Source organism: Achroia grisella, unplaced genomic scaffold, assembly GCF_030625045.1.
Source record: "Achroia grisella isolate CSIRO2021 unplaced genomic scaffold, CSIRO_AGI_Agris_v1 utg2547, whole genome shotgun sequence".
Lineage (NCBI taxonomy): Eukaryota > Metazoa > Arthropoda > Insecta > Lepidoptera > Pyralidae > Achroia > Achroia grisella.
Window position 1 is genome coordinate 56,810 of NW_026712744.1, and position 25,870 is coordinate 82,679.

At 30.8% G+C, this 25,870-nt stretch overlaps 1 protein-coding gene across 1 annotated transcript in view; it reads left to right on the forward strand.

The window, feature by feature from the left end:
* The window catches only part of LOC131842836 (pyrokinin-1 receptor-like), a 65,862-nt gene that overhangs the window by 38,474 nt on the left and 1,518 nt on the right, over positions 1–25,870 (forward strand). The window contains exons 2-5 of the mRNA XM_059191404.1: positions 757–1,580; positions 4,923–5,029; positions 6,706–6,813; positions 19,448–19,624. Of these exons, the coding sequence (XP_059047387.1) occupies positions 788–1,580; positions 4,923–5,029; positions 6,706–6,813; positions 19,448–19,624 (1,185 nt within the window). The 5' untranslated portion in view covers positions 757–787. The remainder of the gene's footprint in view (positions 1–756; positions 1,581–4,922; positions 5,030–6,705; positions 6,814–19,447; positions 19,625–25,870) is intronic.

Genomic DNA, 25,870 nt, shown 5'->3' on the forward strand with positions numbered 1-25,870 from the left:
CACAATTCTTTAACACTCTTGAGATTTGGCTTGACACTTGTTGATGTAAAAACTTAGTAATTAAATAAATTAATTGATCTATTACATAGGTAAAGTACCTACCTACACCATGTTTTGCAATAGTATAATCATGAGAACCAGACATACTATTTTGATGTTCTTTAATTTACTTGTAATGCTTATTGATGAATGAGTAATTACTTAAGGTTTTTCTGATAAACGTCTTGGGAGTACAAAAACATAAAAATATGTTGCTACAAAAACTTTATATACATACATATAGGCCTAGCAATTATGAACCTTGATCTTCTATTTACGACGCAGCAATTATAGTCGGTCGATGACTTTACAAAAATTTGTCTCAATTACCGTAGTGGATAATCTTGTTTGTTTTTTCACGTATTGAGAAACATTCAACAGGCGCCTGACAGTAAATAAACATTTACCCTCTTATTTTTAAAATATGTTTTAAGTATTTGTACTGCGTATTCAAAATAATTAATACATATTATTTATCAGGTTCAGTTATGTTTGCTCAATGATATAAAGAAAGGAAGAAAAAATGACTCACCAATCAATATTTCGTCACTTTTACTTTTCACCATGAATAATTTTTGTTTTAGTGCCCCATTAATTATAAAGTCTGGTCTTATCGAGATTGTTTTTATGGTTTTAAGTTTTTGTTAATCAGGGTACTATAAAGTTGAATTAAGCAAGGGTCAACACGTTATTAAAACTTGTTTTTCTTGTTTACAGGTAATGTGATGACGCCGTTACTTCCGCAACTATGGAGAATGACTACGAGGATATACTGATGCTAAATATTTCAAATGCCACGGCCCATGCCGCCGCGTACGCTGAACCTGATTCCTTGAACCTTTTGGTGCCAGTGAGCATAGCGTACTGCATTATATTCGCTGCCGGCATTTTGGGAAACATCAGTACATGCGTTGTCATCGCTAGGAATCGATCGATGCACACAGCTACGAACTTTTACTTATTCAGTCTAGCTATCTCCGATTTGATACTCCTTATATGTGGGCTTCCCATCGAGTTGCATCGGATATGGCATCCGTTTACTTACCCTTTGGGGGAACCACATTGCATCGCGTTAGGCTTAGCATCAGAAACATCAGCCAATGCTACTGTATTAACAATAACAGCTTTTACAGTTGAGAGATACATAGCGATATGTCGACCATTTATGTCGCATACAATGTCTAAATTATCACGAGTGGTGCGTTTCATTTTTGTGATTTGGGTGTGTGCTTTGTGTACTGCAGTGCCACAGGCCATGCAGTTTGGTATAGTGACGGATGTCGACAATATACAAAACACTAGTGTGTGCACAGTGAAAGGTGAAGGTGTTCATCAAGTGTTCGTCATTTCGAGTTTTATATTTTTCGTAGTGCCAATGTCTGTGATTTGTGTACTGTACGCGTTGATAGGGATCAAGTTACGAACTTCCACTGTATTGAAAGTGAAAAAACCATCTGTCGAAAGCCAAGAGCGGTGTTCCACTGGGACCAGCACTCGATATAAAAATGGTACAGCGCAAGGCCGAGTTATTAGAATGTTAGGTGAGTTAAATTATTTTTTATAATTAATGTTACCGCCCGTCGCCCGGTTCATTTGGGTTCTTTACAAAACTTTTAATTTCTCGTCGTTTCTTTACTATTCATTCATAATTAATTCATGGATATCATCCGTGAATTATACATATTAATCACTTTTTATTGATGAATATATAGTGATTAAAAAGGATTTGATCTGTAATTTTGAATATTAGCGTACAGACAGACTTTGTCATTTACTATGAATAAGGAGATAAAGTTTTCATTCATTTGTTTCTATCAATTATTTACAATTTTTTTTCTAATTGTTAGGGGGTGATTTATTTTTATAATACACAACTTGCAGCATTATTTAAGTTATTTCATTCTTAAAATTTAATCTATGAGAATTATATATGTAAGATAGTTGTAAGTAAACCTATAGTTATTTATTTTATTTTAATGGTATGTGTAGTAATGTTCAAAAATGTATTATTGATTTCTATCGGCAGTGTTGATTCCAAAATAAGAATATTATTTTTGAAAGATTTATTGTGACAGAAGGCACTGCGAGAGGCGCAGAGTTTCCTTTCAGTACAAAACAAATTAGTTTTTTTCTTTTACATAAGACGAAAAACTGTATAAGTATTGAACCTTTGCTTTCTATAAAAAAGGGAACAAAGCCGACAAAAAGAAGGAAAATATCAATCTACTCCGATAGACGCCCGAGTTTCATTGAGTTATACCTATATAATAGATATAAAACAATGATGGCCTATGCAAATATTCTTATTCTTTATTTAATTACTATAAAATTTATTATTTATGTTTTTGTAGAAATATAGTAATCTACTTGCAAGGTTATAAATATATTATGTAGGTTATCTACTCTTCTAAATAAACTGGATACTTTTTTGCTAGTCCTAGCATAAGATGTACTTGTAATGTTGATTATATGACTTACAAAACTCAAAACACGAATTAGTGAATTTCAAATCTGACCTAACTTCTGTATGTATTTTTGTTCCAATTTATCCGATTTTTAATGACGAGTATGATCGAGTATTTTACCTATTACGACGAGAGGAACATGGCATAAATAACAACTGTTCCCATTTACGATTAATTAGTAATAACGAATTTATTCATTTATAATTGCAGTATTTTTGACAGGAATACGGTTCAGCAAAGTTTGACAGGTTTTAATAATTCCTTCAGTCCGAGATTAATGGACTGCCGTAAATGAAGTTGTTTATACCACTTAACGTTCTTCACAATAGCCGCTGGCACTAATACCTATTTATATAAACATTTAACAAAGTTTGGAAATAAAAGTTTTTTATTCATTGTGACCTTTTCGTAATGATGCATGTATAGATAAGTCGATAAGGATATCCGATGGTGGGTTTTTCCATTAAGGTATGAAGCTAGGGACATTATTATCTTAGTATGTTTGAGAAACGGGTTTCGTAACATGGAATCAGGAATAGACAGAGTAGACGATATAGTCTGTTATTTTTATTTTTTATAATTGGAATGGCAAATAAGCTGAGGGCTCACCTGATGGTAAATGGTAACTGTTGCTTATATACTATACATGTACAGCTACACAGACATTATGTTATTAAGTGACGCTCCTTTATACTATTCATACGTCGCATTCTAAGGAGGGCTAAGATGACGTCGAGTCCATAACCTGTAATTTCACTGCAATATTACCTTTCAAAACAAACTGGTGACTGAAACTGAAACGCAACTGACAAGTAAGTGATAAGTAGCCATGTTGCAAAGTCAATGGCATTGATGTAATTATAATGTGTTTCGGAGTGGGGAAGCTTTTAGGAGTTGATTGGTATGGGCTACAATGATGGAAGTTAGAAATGGTAAATAAAAAAGCTTATAAATAAAGTATAGTGGAAAAGTATTTAATATAGTAATAATAAATTAATATATTTCTAGTAATAGCGAGTAGAGCATGAATATAACATATTTTTGCTATGTATTTATAAAACATAAATGTACTTTATGTTTGAATTATGTTAGAAATTACCTAAAAAATAGGCGTAACAAAGTTTGACGAAATTGGATTTTTTTGTAACTTTGGGAAGGTGTCATTCTAATTTAACTTTACAGAATGAATTTTATAGCTTAAGAACTTTTTAATATTGTACTAAATTTCATTACCTGTTTTGTAATAGTATAAATTGTAATTTTATAATTAATTAAATATTTAATAAACACGTTGTGTTGAATTTAAATGGTATAACGTTATTTAATTTGGATATGAAAAGCTCAGATTACGACATAATAGTAGGTATAGTTATGACAAAATTTTCTATTATAATCGAACCCATAATTCAACTTCGAGGAAATGAGGATAATGCCTTAGATAAATATTGGTTTTTAAAGTATGTTAAACGGGAAAGGGGTAGCTTGTTTTCTAGGTAATACATTTTAATTAACGGTGTATTGTCATATTCGTTTTAGTTGTGTAAATAAGATAGTATTACATAGAAAATGCGACTATGAATTATCAAATTTGCGAAAAAGAGACTTTGGTACAGATTTTGTTACAGTTGGCTTTTAATACTATTTTTTATTAATAGATAATGTCAAATGAAAAAAAAACAAGTCAGTTTGTAAACAAGTCTATTAATATATGATAACGCGGTCAACTGCAATAATAGAATAGTAAATAGGTATTTGGAATTAATATTATCATAGAATAACTATTACTAATAGTTATTTTATGCTATTTTTGAATCAGCTTGTTTTGTTCTCCTCCTCAACCTCAGACCTCAGACATGGCATTCGATGTGGAGTAAATAATGACATGATATTCATGGTTCTGATCATGTATATATGATACTGTTGTCAGTTTGGGTAAATCTCTATTTTGTTTCCCATTCGTATTTGTATTTGATAAAATATATATTACTAGCTATGCTCGTGGTTTCATCCAATTGTTATAGTGACCTTGACCAAATGATGAAAGAATACTAAATAATCTAACCCAAAAAAGCTAAAGAAAAACGTTTTATAGTCTTAGCTTCATAAATGACGATTTTCCATAAAAAATATCGTCTGCCATTTTACCTCCATAAGGGTAAAATTTTTACAAACTTTGAATGTCATATTTATTTATATTTAATCAATAGCCTAAAAAATAAGTTTCATGCTTCTAGCATTAGAAATGACGATACTTCCACACATACTTTTATCTCCCTTTTCAACCCCTTACAACTCAGTAGTTTTGTCGTGAAAGCGAGGCAGACAGACAGACAGAGTTACTTTCACACTTATAGCATTAGTAAGGAGTAAGGATTCCTAATGTCATAGAGTATTTTAAAGATTTTCTCTGTTATACAGTGGCTGTGGCGCTCTCGTTCTTCATCTGCTGGGCGCCATTTCATGTTCAGAGGTTACTTGCCATCTACGGCAAGCGTCTGAACACACCATCTGAAACATTTTATCTAGTAAGTATTATATTTATTACCAAAACTCTAATATATGGTATTATAATGTGATTGTGTTAACATATTCACATTTTTTTGGTTATGGATTTGATCTTAGTTGTCTCTACAATTATCATTAGTTTGGGGTTTTTCTGTATATTTTATTAATTCATATATCATGATATTTTGAAATAATTAAATCAATTAATAAGTAATCCCTAAGTAAGAAGCCTTAGAAAATGATGAGGTCTTCGTGAACACACTTGACTATATATCGCTGGGTATATTAAAATCCAAACTCCATCATTAGGATTAATTTGAATTGTTGTTTTGTTTGAAATGTTGCCATCACTGGAGAATCCGTCTATAATATAAATGAATACACAAAGTTTTGGAGTCCAATGCGAACTCACAATTTTTGCATCTAAGTTGAGTTGTAAACCACTAAACCCTTACAAATTTGATTATTCGTGTAATTGAAATGGCAAAAAAGCTGACGAGCCACCTAATGATAAGTGTCATACATGAAGTTTCACAGAAACCATCGTCGCCTATATAAACATAGATTTATGTGTTGCCATACCGGCGGATTAAGTAACTCTTATTCTGTAATTTCTTGTCTAACCATACAACCGAAACAACAACAAACAGCTTACAAAACAAATTATCACAACTGAGGTATACACACGACTTATTAGAGTCTCGGTAAATATATTTATTTGTATATTTAAAGAAAATAAAATAAATAGTGTTTGTTTATGCATATTTTATATGCATGTGCATTAAGTGAAAATTAGAGGGCCAAACTGTGAATTTCCCAATGTGAGAGTAACTTGATGTATAATGCATTATTTGTCGCCGGCCGGCATTTTGTATAATTCGCCCATTTGAAAGGCTGTCATTAATTTACAAGCAGCTACCGTTTTGGAAATTTCCGAAAATTAATCGTTGATTGTGTTCAATTAGTAAAGCTTATTATCATTAATTTAGTATAATATGATAAGATGGGGATTTGAAATGAACAACATCCAAAAAAGGGCTTTCAATTAGGTTACTTTTTGTTATGTAACATGTGACCGCTCAGGCTGATAGCAATTTAAAAAAAGGCCAATTTTATTATTAATTTGTAGGGCTTGAATCCGCAGTGTGAATATATATATAGTACATTATAAAAGTAAAATATGTTTATGTCTGGTGAAAGGCTCACAATGTATCAACAGCAAATATTCAACAAACAATAGAAGTAAAAAATCACACTCTTTTTCTAAATATAAAATACTAGTTATAAGTTGTCTTCTAACAAATATGACTGGATATAAATTTAACAATAAAGCTCCACTATAATATGTCTACACATGATCTTAAAATCAGAGTCACTGTCGGAGTAGTGGTGGAGGCGCCCTGGACCGCTTCTTAAATGGCTTCGTGTGTGTGATAAATTGTTCAGCAAAATTTATATCGGCCAAATTTAACCTCATCACTTCTGTTCTGATATTGTCCCTGTTTTTAGTATCGTGTGTAGAAAGTATTAGTGAATAAGGTTAGTACTCGCATTGTTCTCACTAATGTATTAATTTTAGTCAATTCAAATCGACCTCTATCACGGTTTTACTATTGACTTATCCTAAAACAAAGGCGTGAAGGTATATAGGAAGAAATTATATTATTATATTATATATCTCATTGCACTTTTACAGACTTACATCGTGCTGACGTGGTTGTCCGGTATACTCTACTTCTTATCGACTGCAATCAACCCATTCCTGTACAGCATTATGTCGAACAAATTTAGAAATGCATTTAAGGTAAGGATCTCAATTTTCAACAAGTAATAAAATCAAATTGTAATAGGTAAACAGTAATATTTCTTTCTTAATATATTTTTAGTATCTAAACTAAATATTATATTATATATTGTAGCATTATGGATAATAATAATATGGAACAATTAAAATAATATTAAAACTGTTTTAAAAAATACTTTCATCTATTGCCAGCAACTGCGAATACGTTTATTAGAAAAACGAAATCGCAGTATTACTTAGTATTTTATATATAAAGCTTTTTCCTATGTTCTGTTATAATTGAATTCACGGCCATTAAGAATATAAATGATGTACTGAGGAACTTTTATGACTTCAATAAGATGGATTCACAGTTAAAGTTCTTTTATCACGAACTTGATAAGACTTTTCTCTTTACCGTACAGTTCAGTCTAGAAACTTACTTGTTTTCAGCCAAGGAAGCGCGGAATCTTGTTTATACTTTTATTGTACTGAAAACTTCTGATAAGCATTCGATAGTTGGTGCTACTATTGGGTATTAATATAATAAAGGAGGTAATATCAATAGAAAATAAATTATTATTGGAAGGTTTTAATAATAATTAATTTTCCGAAAATATATAACATTAAGCAAATTTCACAGAGCAAGTTACTACGTTTGTTAAGAGTTGACACCTTACTTATTAGAATTTCAAAATTGAATCTATGTAAGGTTGTAAAAAATAACTTTGCATAATTCAAATAAAAAATGTTTTGTTTTATTAGAGAGGGGCTTGCAAATTCAAACATTCAAAATGAAGCTATGCAAACAATTGCTTGCAAATATGCAATGCTAAAAAAACGTTACACAGATTCATATTCATATTCATAAAATGATTTTGTTCCTGGTGACGCAAGTCTGGCAAATTTGAAACTGTAAAACATAGAGCAATCACTTTGTTCTATTGAAATATTTATAAAATTGGCGCGAAAAAGTTTCCGACGCAGATCCATAATTTTAAATTTGAATATCCGATCCAATTATTCTATTTTATATTTTCAAAATAAATAATAATTGGCCATTGTCGCCCATATTTTTTACTGCGTATAGATTATATGTGTTTAAATTATAAATCACCAAGTACAAGTACCCTATATAAATTAATATAAATGAACTGAAAGGATTTTAAGGGCAAAAACTATATTAGGTATACGTGTACAAAATGCTTAGTCATTGCGTTAAGAGGCTCTTCTTCTTGCTAACAATTCCAACATTGTATTTAAATATATACTTTCAATGGTATGAGCTGTCATTGCAGATATTTTGTTTTATGTTCAGAGTACAAAATAGAAACTAAATTATTTATAAAATTTACGGTAATTAATAATTAATTTAAGGTAAACTATTTATTTCTATCCTAAAGAAAATATTGGAGAAAATTGCCCTCTTATTTTGTAGGAACAAAGAATTAAATCACTAACATCTTTATCTATACTCACATTATAAGTATTTCTGTATGTTTGCCTATTTATTATATTTTCATAATAAAACGGAACCTAATTAAAGTTTACCTTTGTGAAGATAGATTTCACCAATGAAGGCAGACAAAGGTTGTTTTCTGTCTCAAAAAGCAGAAGAAGTCGCAGGTAACAGCTAGTTCAAATATACTAAAGACATATTGAGTTTAGAAATATTCAATAGAGTTTAATATACAATAGTCAAATCATTAATACATAGTATAAAACAAAGTTGCTGTCGCTGTCTGTCCCTATGTATGCTTAAAATTTTAAAACTACGCAACTGATTTTGAAGCGGTTTTTTTAAATAGATAGAGTGATTCAAGAGGATGATTTATATGTATAATACATGTACGTGCCAAGCCGGTGTGGGTAGCTAGTATTATATAAAACACAAGACCACGTGGGGACTCTTAGAATGGTAAGCCTTTTAACCCCATGACTAAACAATTTGTTAATGTATACCTAATTGTTTTTTGTTCTCGAAATTCTTTTAGGTTAAGTAAAGACAGAAAAATCATAAAATGCGAGTCATCGTTAGCAGCATAAAACACGCAGTAACAACTTCATGCTCATAATTTGTGTTATTATTTCTTAGCAAACAAATATTGTCCGTAAATTGCTTTTCCCCAATAATAGAGCAAATGAAGAAACTAACCGCTAACAAAAATATTTACTCTTATAGGGAGATATGTAGTGTAAACACACATTAATATGGCAATAATCACCCAGTCTTATTGATCAATCAGATCAAAGAGATTCTGACGAGAGATAGAACTCGACTAGTGACTGTCGAAATGTGGGACAACACTATTAAGCGACATTTATTGTATGGCCAAGCGTTATTTATTTCTACTTGTAGATTTATTCTTGGTAAAAATGGTATCTAGAGTTCAGTAGATAGATTTTTTGTATACTACATAAGTGGGAACCAAACATACGGCCCATCTAACGGGAAATAGTTACGGTGGACGCTTGAAACACTAGGAGTGGCACGTAACGGGTAATCTTAACTATTGATAATTGAATAATATATATCAGTCATTTCCATTTCTATACACTCAAACGAAGCCGCAGCAGAATAATAGTGCCTAATAATGTATTAAGAACCTCTGTGAATATCTAATTACATTCTGTAGTACTCATCTATTCTCCAGATCACTTCCTGTTATAACAAGTACAGGCTCTGTTCCATATTTATCCACTAAAAATAGATACCTACATAGTTATCTGCAGATATAAACTATGACAAGAACATTTTTACAAAACCTCAAAGTTCTGTCCATGTCAACGAGTGCTCGAATAAAATCCGGCGCCACAAACATGTCTCAGTGTCAGATCCAGTCGGAAACTCAGCCCCTAATGCCTACGTCATACCAGTGCACTTGTCGGCGCCTAGCCTGCTCGTCCTGGATATATTTCTAGAGACGCAGTTGCCAAAGTTTGATCCTGTATATAACTTTTCTATATAACCCGTAACCTACGGCTTTGTCCACATAAATTCACGAATATTATATTCATATAAATGATATGATCCACTTGTGTATCAAATTTCACTCGTACATGTTAGGTAATTCTTGCAGAAAAGAGTAATGAACATCTATCTAATTTAATCTTATCTATCTGATGAACATATATATTACATTCTATTCTACATACTACATATTATAACTTAAATATTAGTAATACCTATGATTTTTTAAACAATTACTTAAATGTCTAAAAATAAAATAAATTTTATTTTTAACTTTAGACACAAAAAGAGAAGTGTCTGTGTGTCTATGGCATCGTAGTACCTAAATTAATGGACAGTTAAATTTTTTTTGCTTGATATCTGGCATGATCGAGATTGTAGTTAGCTAAAATTTATTACTTGTATTTTTATTTGACGATTACTTAAAATTTTAATTTTATAATTATTATACTCGTGACTGAAGAGATTGTATTCAAATTTAATTGTAATTGGATTCAAATTTAATGCACACAATATCAAAAGTAGTAGTATATATCTTTGGCGGAGCATTTTCTACCGGCCAATCTTAGATAGTGCAAAGAATAATTGGTTGCAATATTATTTTGCAAAGAATAATATGTCGGCATATTATTTTTGCTCCAAACCTGCCCCAGTATCTACAACTGGTGGCACTATATCATTATTATACAAACTTTATTTTTAAACTTCTTACATAATATTATCATCGTATCCGTGAACGAGTGATACTTATACGGACTAGGAACTAGTCTGCTCTAATTAGCTACAAATAATTTATTCTGTTAGTGTGTTTATAAATCTTCCTTTATATGATTATATGTATATACAATATATTTATTTATAGTTCTTAATCATAATAAAATCTATAAAATAGTAAAATTACATTTTAGAGCCTCGGAAAGACTTTTTTAATGTTGATTAAAATTTCTATAAAATCTAGTACATAACCTTCAATATTTTCTATTACATAAAATGGACATATTTCAATTTGTTATAAATTACTTTCGAATAATTCATTATAATAATCGTCTTAGTATTAGAAGCGCAAACATTTCTGAGGATCTACCTCGACAACTACTGGACCGATTCGACAGAAATTGGGTATACTGACACATCATATCATAGACGACAAAGGTACGATACATAGGACAGGGCAGTGAAATTACAGGGTAAGAGGCATGATAACTCCGGAAAGGCAACACTTTAGTGGTATCTTGGATGTCATGATAACGTGATGTCCATATTGCTTTTAGTGTATAGGCGACGGATACTATTTACCATCAGGTAGATCGTTAACTTGTTTACCATTACCAATTATATAAAAAATGGGCAGTGCCGCGGAATACAGTTAGAAGTCTCATAAATATGTAGTAGGTAGGTCCAATGATGATTAAACGTCTAATTATTTTCTTGCTGGAGGGGTGGTTGTCAGCGCGCTGCCAGTTGCTTGGAATAATATACCGATTTGTATTCTGAAAGGTCTTACGATAATATTTTAATAGTTAGTGCCTAAGTTATATCTACAGATATTTACATAGATTCTATATTATTATGACAGATAATTTCCAGAGGTAGACTGTACAAGGTAGTTAGCGTGGGTATATTTGTCTCACCTATTTGTGCCGTCAAGTAGGTTGTTTTGTACGACATGACTCTTCTCTGATAGCAATGCATGAATGGTAACATGAACACTGCATGAAGACGTGGTTGCCATTGGTTAATATTTACCATTTGGTGGACCATCAGAAGAAGTCATATAAAAAAGTTCGTAGCCATTCAAATTTGTAATAAAAGAAGCAAGCACTAACATAAAAAAATAAACATAATGTATGATTTTGTAACAACACAACAAAAAACTGACATCGGACACCGACAAACTAAGTACGGAAAAAACACGGGACTATACCCATTTAGTTACTAATCACATTAGCCCTCTAATTATGAATCGCAATAGGTGTATTCTTTCCTAATTTTATAAACGATAAAGCGTGTCTTTCTGTCTGTTTGTTACATTCTCACGATGATATGACGTAATGATAGAGTGTTTGACGACGACGGACAAAAGCTATCTTCCATCTAAAAAAAAGCAGACGAAGCGGTGGCTAGCAGGTGGTACAGATATAATCCTATTGCAATTGGTTTGGAATAGCCGAAAATTCCACAACAATCGCTGTCAATCACGACTTTCGTATTACATAAACGCAATTACGGACTAAAAATAGTGATATTCTATTTTTAGTTGGTACTACCGATGTTTTGAAAGTAAACCATATTTTTAACGATGAATAAGCGGTCTGTTTACAATTGCAGTATTCTATTTAACAATTAGCAATTTTTCAGGCAGTGATTTGTAATTGTCACTTCTCACGCAGTTAGCCCACGGTTCTTGCGAATTCCTATCCCATGAAATCAAAAATAGAGTTGTAAGTTAAAACATAATAAAAATCGTCGAGAAAAATGAGATCCTGTATTAGATAAGTTTGTCTTTTTCTTTATGTTATAGTTACAGAATTTACATGTCTTGTTATATTTCTTACGGATGACGATACGTCGATGTTTTGTTGAAGAAGTAATAATTTCGCACAAACATCAATTAATGGAAGACAAGAAGGAAAAAAGGTATGGCCAGAGTCCTAAGTTTGTCTAGAAGCGTGGTAAATATACCAATAAATAATTCGAGTGTTTTTGATTCACTATTCAATTGGAATTCGCTAGTTTTGTGGGAAAAGGAAGCAAGGGAATAGATTGAATCATTCATGAGAATAAAAAAATATTTGAGGAAAACTATTTGAAATATGACACTTTTGAGTTATATATTTTGTTAACAAATGCAATTTTTTATTTCACATTGAGGGTTTTCAATATATATCTAATTCGAGGTAATTGTATTCATTGTGTTAATATGTAGGTACGAGTATATATGAATACATACAAAAACTCACAGCCATGTAATTAGGTTCACAAATAGGGCTTTCACGACGCTGTACAAATTTGTATAGTTGTCAAGCTGAGAATTTGGTTCATGAAAAGGTATTTTATAAGAAGCTTCATTAGATTTTAGATTAGGTATATGATCATATGTTTGTACCATGGTCAAGCTGATAAGCTGTAAAATTCGACAACTTTTTATAATACCATATATAGGTTCAAGTTTAAATTCCAATTAACATTACTAAAAGTACAATCTTGTTAAAATTTTTAAATTAGGCAACATGTTTTTATATGTTTTATAAAAATATTAAGATTTACGTCTTCTTCTTGTCTAGAGTCTGTAAAAAAATTACTTAATAAATGTGGTGGCTCTAGAGCAAAGTAAGTACAAATTAGCAAGCTCGCTTAATTGTGAGTGATATTTTCCAACCACAATACTAATTAAGTTTAATAACTACACAGGAAGCTAATTATCTTTTAAAAAGTTACCAAAGGTTATACACAATTAAAGTTGACTTTGATAATTAAAAAGTAGTCTATTTGTATAGGTATGTTCAATTCATGATATCAATTGCCTAGCCTTGGCGACTTTATTGTGACACAACTTGGATTCAAAGGGCACATAACTTTTACGATTCCATAAAAAACGAATGATAGATTTTTATATCTTTTCATTAGTTTAGGGTTGATGAATGAAAGTAAAAATATAAACAAAACACTATTATTTTTAACCGACTTTAAAATAATGAGCTTTGACTGTGTGTATTGATTTTTGTGTGTAATTCTGAATAAATTATTATTATTTATGTAATAGAATTTAGGTATTCATATAATGCTTGTTATTTATTAAGTTCCTTACTATTGAAGTAGAATTTTGGAGTAAATTATACTCGTAATAGTTTTACATCATATAATTATACTTGGCTAACTACTGAAACTGTCATTTGTTTTCATCTTGACGATATATTTAGAAAGAAACATGAATTATAATTACAGTAGTAATAAAACTGATCAAACACTAACAACTGTGTTGTGTATGAAATGACACTTTAAGCTTACAGGAACAAAGTGTTTATACTACTGCAAAAATTGTACTGTTATTTTTATTATTTCGAATGGTGATGGACAGCAAGTATCGTAACAGTTATTTTTACGATATCCGTTAATCGTGATGTGCCGATAATCGGATGTTTACGATTCGTCCCCTCGTTATTGCTTAACTCCCTGCGTACACCCTAGTAGGTTAGTAGTTAACAACAAAAATGTTAACAAAACTTTCTTAGACTATTGTTATCTGTACGTCAGTTTTAGTACAATAAAAGCAAATCTTGGTGTATATATTCGTACATTAAAGGACGTTAATGGCCAGTTTTATAACCGGTAGTAAGATTAATAATTTATTAATGTATTCATGGAATGGTCTACTGAATTACGCCGTCGACGCGTGTACTTCAAATATCCATAGAATGAGACTAAAAATAAAAAAAGTTTTATTGTTTTTGGTTTCGTCAATATAAATAGTGAAATATTTGAATTATATTGCGTTCGTCGCTTTTCAGTTTATTGTCGTCTTTTCAGTTTTGTATCAGATTTTATTCAAACTCTCTTCCTCCATCATTTATCCTCCTCCTCCTCCTCTGTCATGCCTAAATCTAGTTAACTAATCTATACCAATACCTTCTCATACAAGTCACCAATATACTAAGTTATCCTACACCGGTATTGTATTCTCATGAACATCACTTTATGTATACTATATTGGTGTCCGTGATATTGCCTAAGGCTATACACGACACAACTATAACTTAGTTGCGTGCTTGAGGTTCAAGGTAATGTGACATATTAATATGCCTGTTGTGCGTAAAAAATCAACCACTGGATATGCGTACTTACGTAAATACCGTCATGACTGTTATCTTAGATAGGGTAGTCAGAGGAATTGTCTACTGTTGATGCCGTGGCGGTATATGGTATATTTTAATCCAATGGCTAAAAGCCTACCGTCGTCTCTTGGATTATACTTTGTTTTGATTTTGTGTTTTTTTTTCAGCGGAGAGTAAGTCAGGAATATGGATTATTTACATACATATTTTATATCGTGTTCACCGGATTTAAACTTGAGCTCTCGGATAGTCAAACACTAGACGACGTAATCTAATATCCTCAAGACTAAGAAAGTGACAATTAATAATATGTTGATATTATATTTATTAACTTAAGATCGTGATGAAGTATGTTAAAAATGTAACTAAAAATTGAAGAAAATAACTATCTTACCCACCCTAACTGTTATGGAATGAAATTAATTAAGCTATGAAAGAAAGATGGCGATGATAATAGTTATTATATTTAGTATTTAAGTAGGGTATAGCCCTGCCTTTGGGCTGTTATTAAAGTAATGCCCCTGGATAATTACCATTGGCCATCTGGTCTCTCCATTTCATGTATCGTAGTGATCAACTTACTCGTAGTAGGAAAAGTTCCTGTGATTCTGATGCTGAAAATAAGAAGCAACAATACGAACAATATGTATATTAAACACATGAATAGAATAAAGAAGTATCGATATCTATTCGGTTTTGACAACGATATCCTTTACTAAACTCATAACACAACACACAATAATCCATTCGAATAGGGACGTTTCGGCAGTCGTATAAAAAAGAAACGATAACTGCTTACTGTAGGAAAGCAGTTATTGTAAGATATTGAAATACGAGAACTGGTATACAGTTTCGTTGAAAAAATAACATTAATCTTTCCCGATCCGTTGGGGTTTGCTACAATTGGGCTGCGGCGCACGATCATGTCTTGTGAGGACGGTAAATCTACTAATAGTTAATATTTTAATTGCTCTATATTACAATGTTAGAAGAGATACATCTTTATTTTTTATTATTTATATTAATTAATTTATATATATATATATATAATGTAATGGATTACCTAAACGATTTTCTCTGTTTGATTGACTCTCGTTATAACAGAGTTGTTGTAACTGTTTAAGTTCAAATAATGTATATTAAAATTATGCAAAAAGACAGCTTATTGAGTAATGTAAAACTATTCTGGCTGCGATTCTAAAAGCCTTCAAATATTTTCTAAAGGTAAATTTTATAAATTTAAAAATAGAATTGCAGATGTCAATATTATCTACTGTTCTGTTTCTTCCTACGTACAATATTCGAAAACATCTATAACAAACTGATTAAGAAGGGGAAATATTATATTTCTTTATTTATGCGAATAATAATCTCGAAAATGTCTATTAATAGACTCGGTTAAATTAATGAATTCTATCAAATCAATTGTTACTTATTTATAAAATATATTATGAAATACATTTGTTGATGTGAAATTATTATTTTGTTTATACCGTAGTGCTATTTTCGCTAGATTACTATTTAAGGACCAAAAAATAAACAGACCCTTCTCTGTCCCTTTCAGTGAACATTAAAATTTCAAATTGTTTCGGTCGCTTCTTATATGAGCTTTTATAAAATCGAATACACTCACACTTCTGCTACAATAGAATTTTAGCAAACAGGTGACTGTTTGCCAAAGACTGGAGATTAATGTTTTAGGTGTTTGCGTAATGCGTATATATTATGTCCATGTTCTATTTGTTCATAACTTCGTAAATACTGTTCAGATTTTAATAATTAAGTTTTAATTATAATTCGAAAATGATTCAAAATAGAGATCGAGAGAAACCCACGGTCTTGTCTATTTTTGTCAGGATATGTTGTTGATGTATATTTTTATTATGGTTCTTTTAGAAGAGTTCCCATATATAATAGGAAACATCATCACATCTTTCTTATAATAAGTGTTTTATTCTTCGTAGATTGCAATACAAGAAAAATGACAATTGAATATTTTACTAAGCATACTAAGCTCACTCCCACCTATATTCATTGATCACTTGACACCGTCCTGTACTCAATACTGTGGGCATATATATATATATATATATATATATATATATATATATATAATAATAATTGCTGTGAGACTTCGAGAAACCATACTTATATGATTAACGCTAAACAATATACATAATATATTTTTAATGTATTTATGACTGTGAGTATGTAATAGACATTTACGCAGTTTTCACTAATTGGTTGATTGACTTTATGTACCTATTACGATATTTTAGGGTGTAAATAAAAAATGTTTAATTTTATATTTTTTGTGGTGACAACACAGAACTTGTGTACGTATGTCGCTATTTATATATAGACCTAACGCCAACAATGTTTAATTGTAACAAAAACTGAAATGTGTACTAGCTTACGAACTAAGCATAAGTGAAGATTTAAAATTGACTTCTTTTTCGTAACAAAATGTTCTATAAGGCAATTTCATTATTCATAAATGGTGTTGGCAATGCCATAAGGCAAAGGCGGGATTTTATGCGGTCTGCGGCTGCTCGTAAATTATGGTCAATATTTTATGTAAATGCTCTTTCTTTTTGGTTTTCAGGCCTATTTATTTCCAGTTGTGTATATACGCATGTAAGACATAGCAGTTTATAACAGAGCAAATGGTCAGTGATAATACTCATAAATTTCTACAGTTATTTAATAAAAAAATAGATTTTTAAGTATGTCCCTGAGATTAATTTGGGATATCATTCTTATTGAATAATATCTAATGTATGTATAGCTGATGTATATGATTTCTAGAGTTAATCTAATGAAGCTTTTAATAAATACAGGCGACCCGCCCCGATTTCGGGTGCATTACGAGTCATTCAGTGTCTCGACCTTTCTGTACTATATTCGTGTATTATACAAGTTGGTATAAACCGTCTACTTGAATCACTCTGTCTATTGTTAAAAACTCTTTTCGTATTTTCAAAGTTCTAAATATTGCTGTATGAAAAAAAGTATCCGCTAATGTCTGTACACTTGGAAATATACATATATTAGAAAATGTTATACTTAGAAATGGTAATCTTCATAGATTAACATTTTCTGATAATTAACTGATTTGGAGAATACTGAATTAATATGTATCCTAACACGATATATGATTTCCTACAGAAGAGCTTGCGTAATGCACTGTATATTTTTTTATTTTTGTATTAGGTGTAAGGAAAATAAATAGCTGCACGCCGAAAAACAAATAAAATGAGATGTACACAAGCTATTATGTACGAAATCTTTTATCGTCGTACCCATGCGTAGGTAGTGTCGTATATTTATAATTTGTGCAGGATTATTTATATTTACCTAGTGTAACTGTTTGTTTCTTTGCAAACGTTTGTTTTTGTTTTCAGGCGTTGACGGTTCTTCGTGTTAATGATTTTTTTGTATATTTGTCATGCTAGACTATTTTTTTAGGAACTGGATTGATAAAAAGCGAACGGGTTCACGAACCACCTAGTGGCTACCGTCACCTGTATAACTTCATATTTTGTAAATTCGTTGCCTTATCTCATACCTCAACAGAAATACAGCTAATAAAGCAAAAGTTAAAATTATTAAAATTTTAATAGATATCATTCTAGGTTAACATGCTTAAATTAATTTACTACTTACTACTCTATTTCGACTTTTTAAATATACAATAGTCGCTTATATAACAAACTATATTTTGTTCACTAGTGCTATGTACACTCTTTTAATACGCGTTGGACATTTAAACAATATATATAGATACAGTATGTATTCTTACGTGAAATAATTCATTATTTATAAGAAATTTTGTCTCAACTTGCTGGGATTTTCCTTTAATCCTGTTTATCTTAGGGCTTTGTGTATTAGTAGGTGCTTAAAAATATCGGAAACTCGTTTAACAAGTTCACACTCATTAAATTTTGGCGCTTGAATTCTTGGTACAATTTTATAGGTACCTATTGACATCCTTTACTCACAAACAAACTGTTGCATAGACAAGGATTCTGTGGAAGACTACAAGAATCGCTACTAATTGACCTGTATCCAATAAAATTTAGTTTACTCGGTGAGATGCAATAGGCGGTAAGAGTACCAATTAAGTTTGATGACGATGTAATGGGATGTAATAATTCGTGGGATTAATTGGTACTGTGAATTGTTACTGCGCAAGTTTCATTTAGTAATTTTTGTTCTGATTATGAAAAACTGCACAAAAATAAACTACAATTAACTATTAATGAAATAGATCTCTGATTTCAAATATATGTAATATAATAATATATATTTCTAATATGTAATCTCTTGTCTTGGGGGTTCTTCAGACAAGATATGTGACACTTTTATACATCTGGCCATAACTATTAATTAGTTCGATCTACTTCGAGGTAAATGGTCTTAGAAAAGGGAGTTAGGGTGTTTATACTGCTGGCCCGACATACACGGTTTTTAAAAATGATATAGGAATATTGTGCCGCCAGCGCATAGCGAAGGCAAAACCTTCGCTATACGCTGTCGGGACACTAGTGGAAGATGATAGTAAGAGCAAGAAGTCAGATCAATTGGTCTAGTAGACCTAGAATTGTTTACCATAGGGTGGACGGTACACGATTTTGTTCTCATTATGCATACTAGATATATCCATGGCTTCCAGAGGAATCTACGAAATGTTCTATGTGATTGGTTCTATTGTTAGAAATTGGGCCATTAGGCCTATCACTAACAATTTTCTCTTCACTTACTTTCTACATAGTTATCCGTCATATCGAAATTGCCATATTCACTGCCATATTTCTACTAGTATACAATTAATCTTATCATTTGTCTGCAGGTGACTTTATCAAGCTGGTTAGGGCGGAGACATGGACCACGGATGAGACGTACTTACAGCGCACTCCAGGCGTTTCGTCAGCAACGCGCAGCCTGTCCTTCCGAACATCATCCACGAAGATTCCAACGGCTCAACACGGCAACCACCCAGCTCTATGATGCGCCTTCAAGAGCGCAGGTGAGGTCAGGCACAACCAAATTTAGTTGGGCTTGTGGTTGTGGTCTTTTTACTAATAATGCTACATTAGCTGTATAAATGCCGCAAATAGAATATGCATTGCATTATTTAGATATCCTTTCTTAACCAGTTATATGAATCGTTTACAATGAAGTTGAAGTTTTCTTCCTAGATTTCTACATTATATTCAAGTTGTATCAGACTGTTATTATTACTTTATAAGTCTAGAATGAAAATTAATATGATTAATTATACAAATGTGCATGTTCTTATTATATGTTTGTATAGTTTTGCGTGTATTGTAATATTCTTAGTTAGTTATTGTAATATTTTGTATTGTATTGTAATATTCTTAGAAATGAATAGATAATACATACAATCAAGGTATATTGATGTTAAAAACGTGAAAAACAGATATACATATTTGTAACCAAATAGGATTTACAATGACGTTCTTATTTCTTAAATAGGTATAAACAGTAATACAAAAAAGTACCTAAGTTCTTTTATTTTGAAATTTACGTTTTTATTTAATTATACAAGTACTAGTAATTTTAATTATATTATAAGAATGATCTCATGAATAATTTCTAATAAATAGTAATTAAACAACTGTATGTGTGTTTATGTTTTTAAAGTATAGGTAGGCACAATATATATATATATAATATTCAGATCTTAGTTACGGACCATAAAATGTGAAAATATAGTAGAATTTGACTAATTAACTGTTTGAAAAGTAAATTTTAATTTACTAATATTATTTGAAATATTGTTTATAATTTTTATTTCATAAGTATGGTACATCACAACTCAAACATATGACAGTTTAGAACTAGTGTGGCTCACCATTTCTACATTCAGTTTGTCTACAAAGTATCCCATAATCGAGGTAGATTTGTTCAACACTCGAAAAAGCTGTTACTTTTGTGGCACAGAATTTACCTTCCCTTTTCACTTCCGACGCCATTTTCACTCGCCCTCACCTCTTCACCCGATGAACGCGGAAATTTCTTTTGATTTTTTGTTCTCACCTCTTCACTGACGCGTTACTAATGTCGCCATTTTGACCATTGTTATTATAATTTACGAATATCATTACCTTAAACCTTCGAAATTGTTTAACAAATATTATTGATGATTTCTTATTCATCGAAAGTATTCTTCAAAAAACATTCCTGAATTACAAAATTTGGGGCGGATACAAAAAGCAATCAGACGAAACATGGAATTTAAATTGTTTAGGTATTCCCCATTTTAAGAAGTTGATGATACAAATATATTGCATCCGTTATTATGTAACGTGAAATACTTGTTGAACCTGTTGTCGGTATAGAAATATTTATTGTATAAGAATTTCTGGCCAAAGAATTTAAATGTTATTTTTGTAAATAGATAGGTAGCAAATAAGCTGTATAATTTTATCGATAGGTACATGATATATATACTTTATTTGTAGCAATTTAAAATTAATCATTATAATAGCCTAGTGCTCATAAAATATTGTATTTAATTAACCAAGTTTAAAACATTACTATTTCGACCGTATTTTTGTATGCATATACCATACCTACATATGAATATATCGGAGTTGTTTCAAAACATCTAAATCGATCCAGTTGGTTATTTTTTATCTAAAGAGTTTACTTCTGTATTGGTTCTATAGGTAGGTACGTATTATAAATAGAACAAAAATTACGAATTTATTTACTTGAATGAAACAAATTAACTACCATAATACAATCGAAAGTAAAGTATGTTTACTTTGTGGCGACACGAGAGTAACACAAATAACTCCTAAGGAATACCAAGGGTGGTGGCTTTTAGGTATAGCTGATTGAATAAAAGTTAGTAAGAATGTCTACGAAATTTTATTACCTACGTTATGAATGCATCTAAACGGGTCTGATATTGTTTTAGAAATCAGTATTCTGCTTTTATACTCATGTATAAAGTGTTCAAATTGATTGTGAAATTTTAAGAATATGGATTAAATTTACTAGTCCCTCTATCAAACTCCCTGTTTTTTTAATTTCCAATTTTATTAATTTGAAAGCTGCTCATCCAAGATTGAGTTTTCATATTGTCAGGTAATTCAATTAATATGTTATATTAAATATAGATAGTATAAATAAAATATATGTATATACAAATAGCTAAAAAAACAGTACCAGCAACCTCTATTTTGTTTCTATTACAACAATTATCTATATGTATCTTGAAAACTGATCTTTCATGTTAACGTAATACAAATAAACTGATAAATTAATGTAAATATGATCCCACATGACACTGTGACTAAAATGACACCATAGACATCAATGAATTAATTACATTGATACAGTGCCTTTGTTAAATTAAATTTAAAAATATAAAACAGTTATGAGAATAATAATAATAAAACTCTTTACTGCGCACTTATAAAAAGTAAAACGTATAAAAGGAACACTTTGTAATAATGTGCTTAATAAAAAGGAGGCCTTATTGTTTAATTATTTTTAATTTAATCAAGATGATTCTACAATTAAATATACGACAAAGGTCTAACAAGAAGAAGTGTTTGTTTGACATTAGTTCAAAATAAATGTGAAATATTAAATTAATTTGGTAATATAATACGTATATGATATTGCCAAAAAAATAGTTCAAGTTCTAAACATGTTTTTATTTTAACTAATTTATTTGCGCTCCTTGAACTTTGAGAATAATTTTAGATAAATCAACATTTTACCTATTAGAATATCACCGTGTCCTGCTTAATATACGGTTTGTGGCAAAATATTCAATAGCTATCTTATGTTTCAGATTGAAACAAAATAATGCGTACATTGTTAGTAAAGGGCATAAATTGGTAACATGATGATACCATTTATTCTCCCAGACGAGTCACAGTAAAACTAACAATCTGAGTTTTACTGTGAGATTGTTATAGCAACTACTCTCTGGAGCGGCAACCCTATACCAAAGATATTACAGTATTTATTGTTGATTGACATATTTTATCACCTGAAATGGTAGTATATTTCTTATCGCGTCCTAGTAAAACTTCACACAGTAACATCACATCACAATAAGGAAACTTTCTGAAGACATATAATTAAGTTGAATACAAAATTAGATTATGTTCATTAATAACATATTTTTTAATGAACTGGAATATTAATGTTTTAATTTATTGTTCTTCATTCTTGTTGTTATCGATTTAGTTTTTCTATAACTTTCAAATGTTATCGAGAACGCGGAATAGCAACTTATGAGTCAATGACGGATATGTGGTACTGTTCATATATATTTATATAAAGGCGGAGTACAATTTACTATAAAGTGGATTATCCGCTTGTTCATCATCATGTCCATGTTCTGGGGATCGATCTCCGTACAGTGAGAAAAGTTGTATTTACAACTATGCATTATGTACAATATACTGCAAAATTAAAACCTTTCTATTTGAAGTTAATTACGTAAAAGATGTAATATTGCTGTATAAGTCTCTTTTGTAAAAAGTTAACGCTCGCTCAGTGAAAAAGTAATTTATGAAAAAAGGAATATCCTTGACTTATGTTTATTGTATTTCTTCATTAAGTAAACAAAGAATAATACTGCTATTATTGGTACATGAGAAGGAAAACTCTGGATGAAACTAAAGGAAGTTGGTATTGTTGAGCTAAATCCTTCTTTTACAAGGAGAAGTTCTATTGAAGACATTGAAAAAATATATGGTATGACGAATTTAGTTACGTCTCGCGGCTACATCGTTATCTGGATAAGATACTGGGCTGAAAAATAACAATCCTGTCTTTTGGGACGAGTTTTTACTTCATTGCTTTTCTAAATATATTTGTTATATATACATATGTACTATGTGTAAACAGTTTCGATCGATGTCTTTCTTCATTTCCTTTCAGCTATATAATAATAATTGGTAATATACCTAGCCGTAAATTTGAATAATACATTAAGTACTGTCCCAAAAACTATGAGCCAGTTGGGCGCAGCACTTGCTTTATATATTAATAGGGATTTAGGACGAATCAAATTGGGAAAATTAAGCAACAATAAACCACGAAACGTTTCATCTTGGCGCAACCGGGTTTCATAATGAACAATCGTTAAACAGAAGTAACTGGAAATCCTTTCATAAATTCTAGCAAACGATACAGTGCGATGCAGATAAAACTTGGTAGATACCTATAGTGTGAATATTATTTAGTATTATTGTATCTGTTTCGACTACGTTAAGACTATGTTTTCGTCATAAGACGTGTCTACATCTTTTTATAAATTAAGAATTCATTTTTGTTTTCCTTTCACTTTGTTTACACACAAATATATTTACTGAGGTAGGTATACTGTAAACAGCAGTCTGAGTGGTACTTTAGTCTCCACTGTTTCAGCCGACAAGCAGTTTTTTTTGTAAGCTGCATGTGTTTGGTTGTAGAGTGCAGTTTAGGCAGTGAAATCGTAGGATAATGGGTATGATATCTTAATCTTCCAGAATGGTAGCGTATGTATAACCATTAAAAAGATTTACACGTTTCTTTCTCATAACAAGATATAGTTATATCCTATAAAAAGATGGACAAAATAAGCTGATACATATGTATAAATAAATATGCCTGGACATATTTGTCCAGGATACAACGCCATCTAGTCCCACGGTACGCAGAGCTTGTGTTATGGGTACTAGACAACTGATATATATATATAGAAAACACCCAGACTGATACAAATAATATATCTACACATGAATATAAATATTTGCACCGTGCGAGGAATCGAACCCGCGACCATCGAAGCGGTGTGCCAAACCGCTAGACCACCGAGGCCGTCACCATACGTCACATTAGTTCTCTGTACTATATAATTTCACTGTCATATCTCGACTTTTGCTTAATTATTAAATAAAAAGCTTTCAATGTAGAATATATTTAGGTTGGCGAATGAAATCGGTGTGACAGAGGTATTCACGCAGACGACATTGCATAATGTCTACAGTAGTCTAATACTTAATTGAAAAAATATGTATAATACATAAATACAACCGTGGCGCAATTATTTAGATTCATACCCGGAGGGTCTGGTTGTTTGAATACGAAAAAAGACTGTTTACTTTCAAAATTAATAAAATCTTTTGTTTTTAATATCAGCAACCGAGATGATGTCCCATTGTTGTTTTGATGTTTGGTATTGGGTTTATTAATTGTAAAAAGTTTATTATTGATCTCTTAGTAAATTTGCGAATAATTGTTTTAGGGAAAGTTTGTGGGGCTATATACTCGTAAATGTGTATTTGTTACTTTTTCACGCGAAACCTAGAAAATAGGTGCACAGTTATATCGAATCCTACAATAACAAATATATTTTTTATCAGAATTCACGTTGACAGCGCTGTGAGATATGAGCAGAGCTCTTCAGAATTATAAATAGAGAAATAATGATAAAATATGTATATGTTAGAATCAAGTTTAACCTGTATTTTTAAATTAACTTTAAATTAATTGAAATGACATACATAATATAGACTTAATTTTAATTTCATACTCAAAATTATTTTCGAACGTTACCTTAAAGAGCCGTTTTGAAATTAAATTAAATATCCAATGTTAATTGAACCTAACATCAAACATTCACTTAATTTCATAATGGTGTTATCAGAATATTAGAAAGATGTACTCACTGTCAATATTATATGTTTATGTTATGAGACATGGCGTGAAGATTGCTTTTTATACTAAGATGGTGGCAAACAAGAATACGGCCCATCTAATGGTAAATGGTTACCGTCAAATATATACCTTCGTTTGTTATTTGATAATGACATCGTATACTGTAGATAAGTTTTAGATTTTGAAATCAACATGGTTTAGCTGGCTAAATTCTTGGCTAAAATGTTAATTTATATACACTTTAATTGTGTTCTTTTATTGTTAATTTTTAAAAGAACCATTAAATACATACATTAAATTATCATGAAACTTTTAGTTGATATTATATTTATTGATAATCACGATGCTATTAAAAGTCCATGATTTAGTTAGTCAACCTATGTGCGATTTATAAATATATATTATCTGACCTATAAACATTGTTATTACCAATTAACAGTAGAGGGTATATTATATATTCCATACATATATCGACTTCATAAATGTTTAATTAATTCGACAATTTAATTGTAAGCCATATTTCGAAGTAATTAATTAGGAGGTTAAGTGTAGAAAATACACAATAAATTGGCAAATAGCT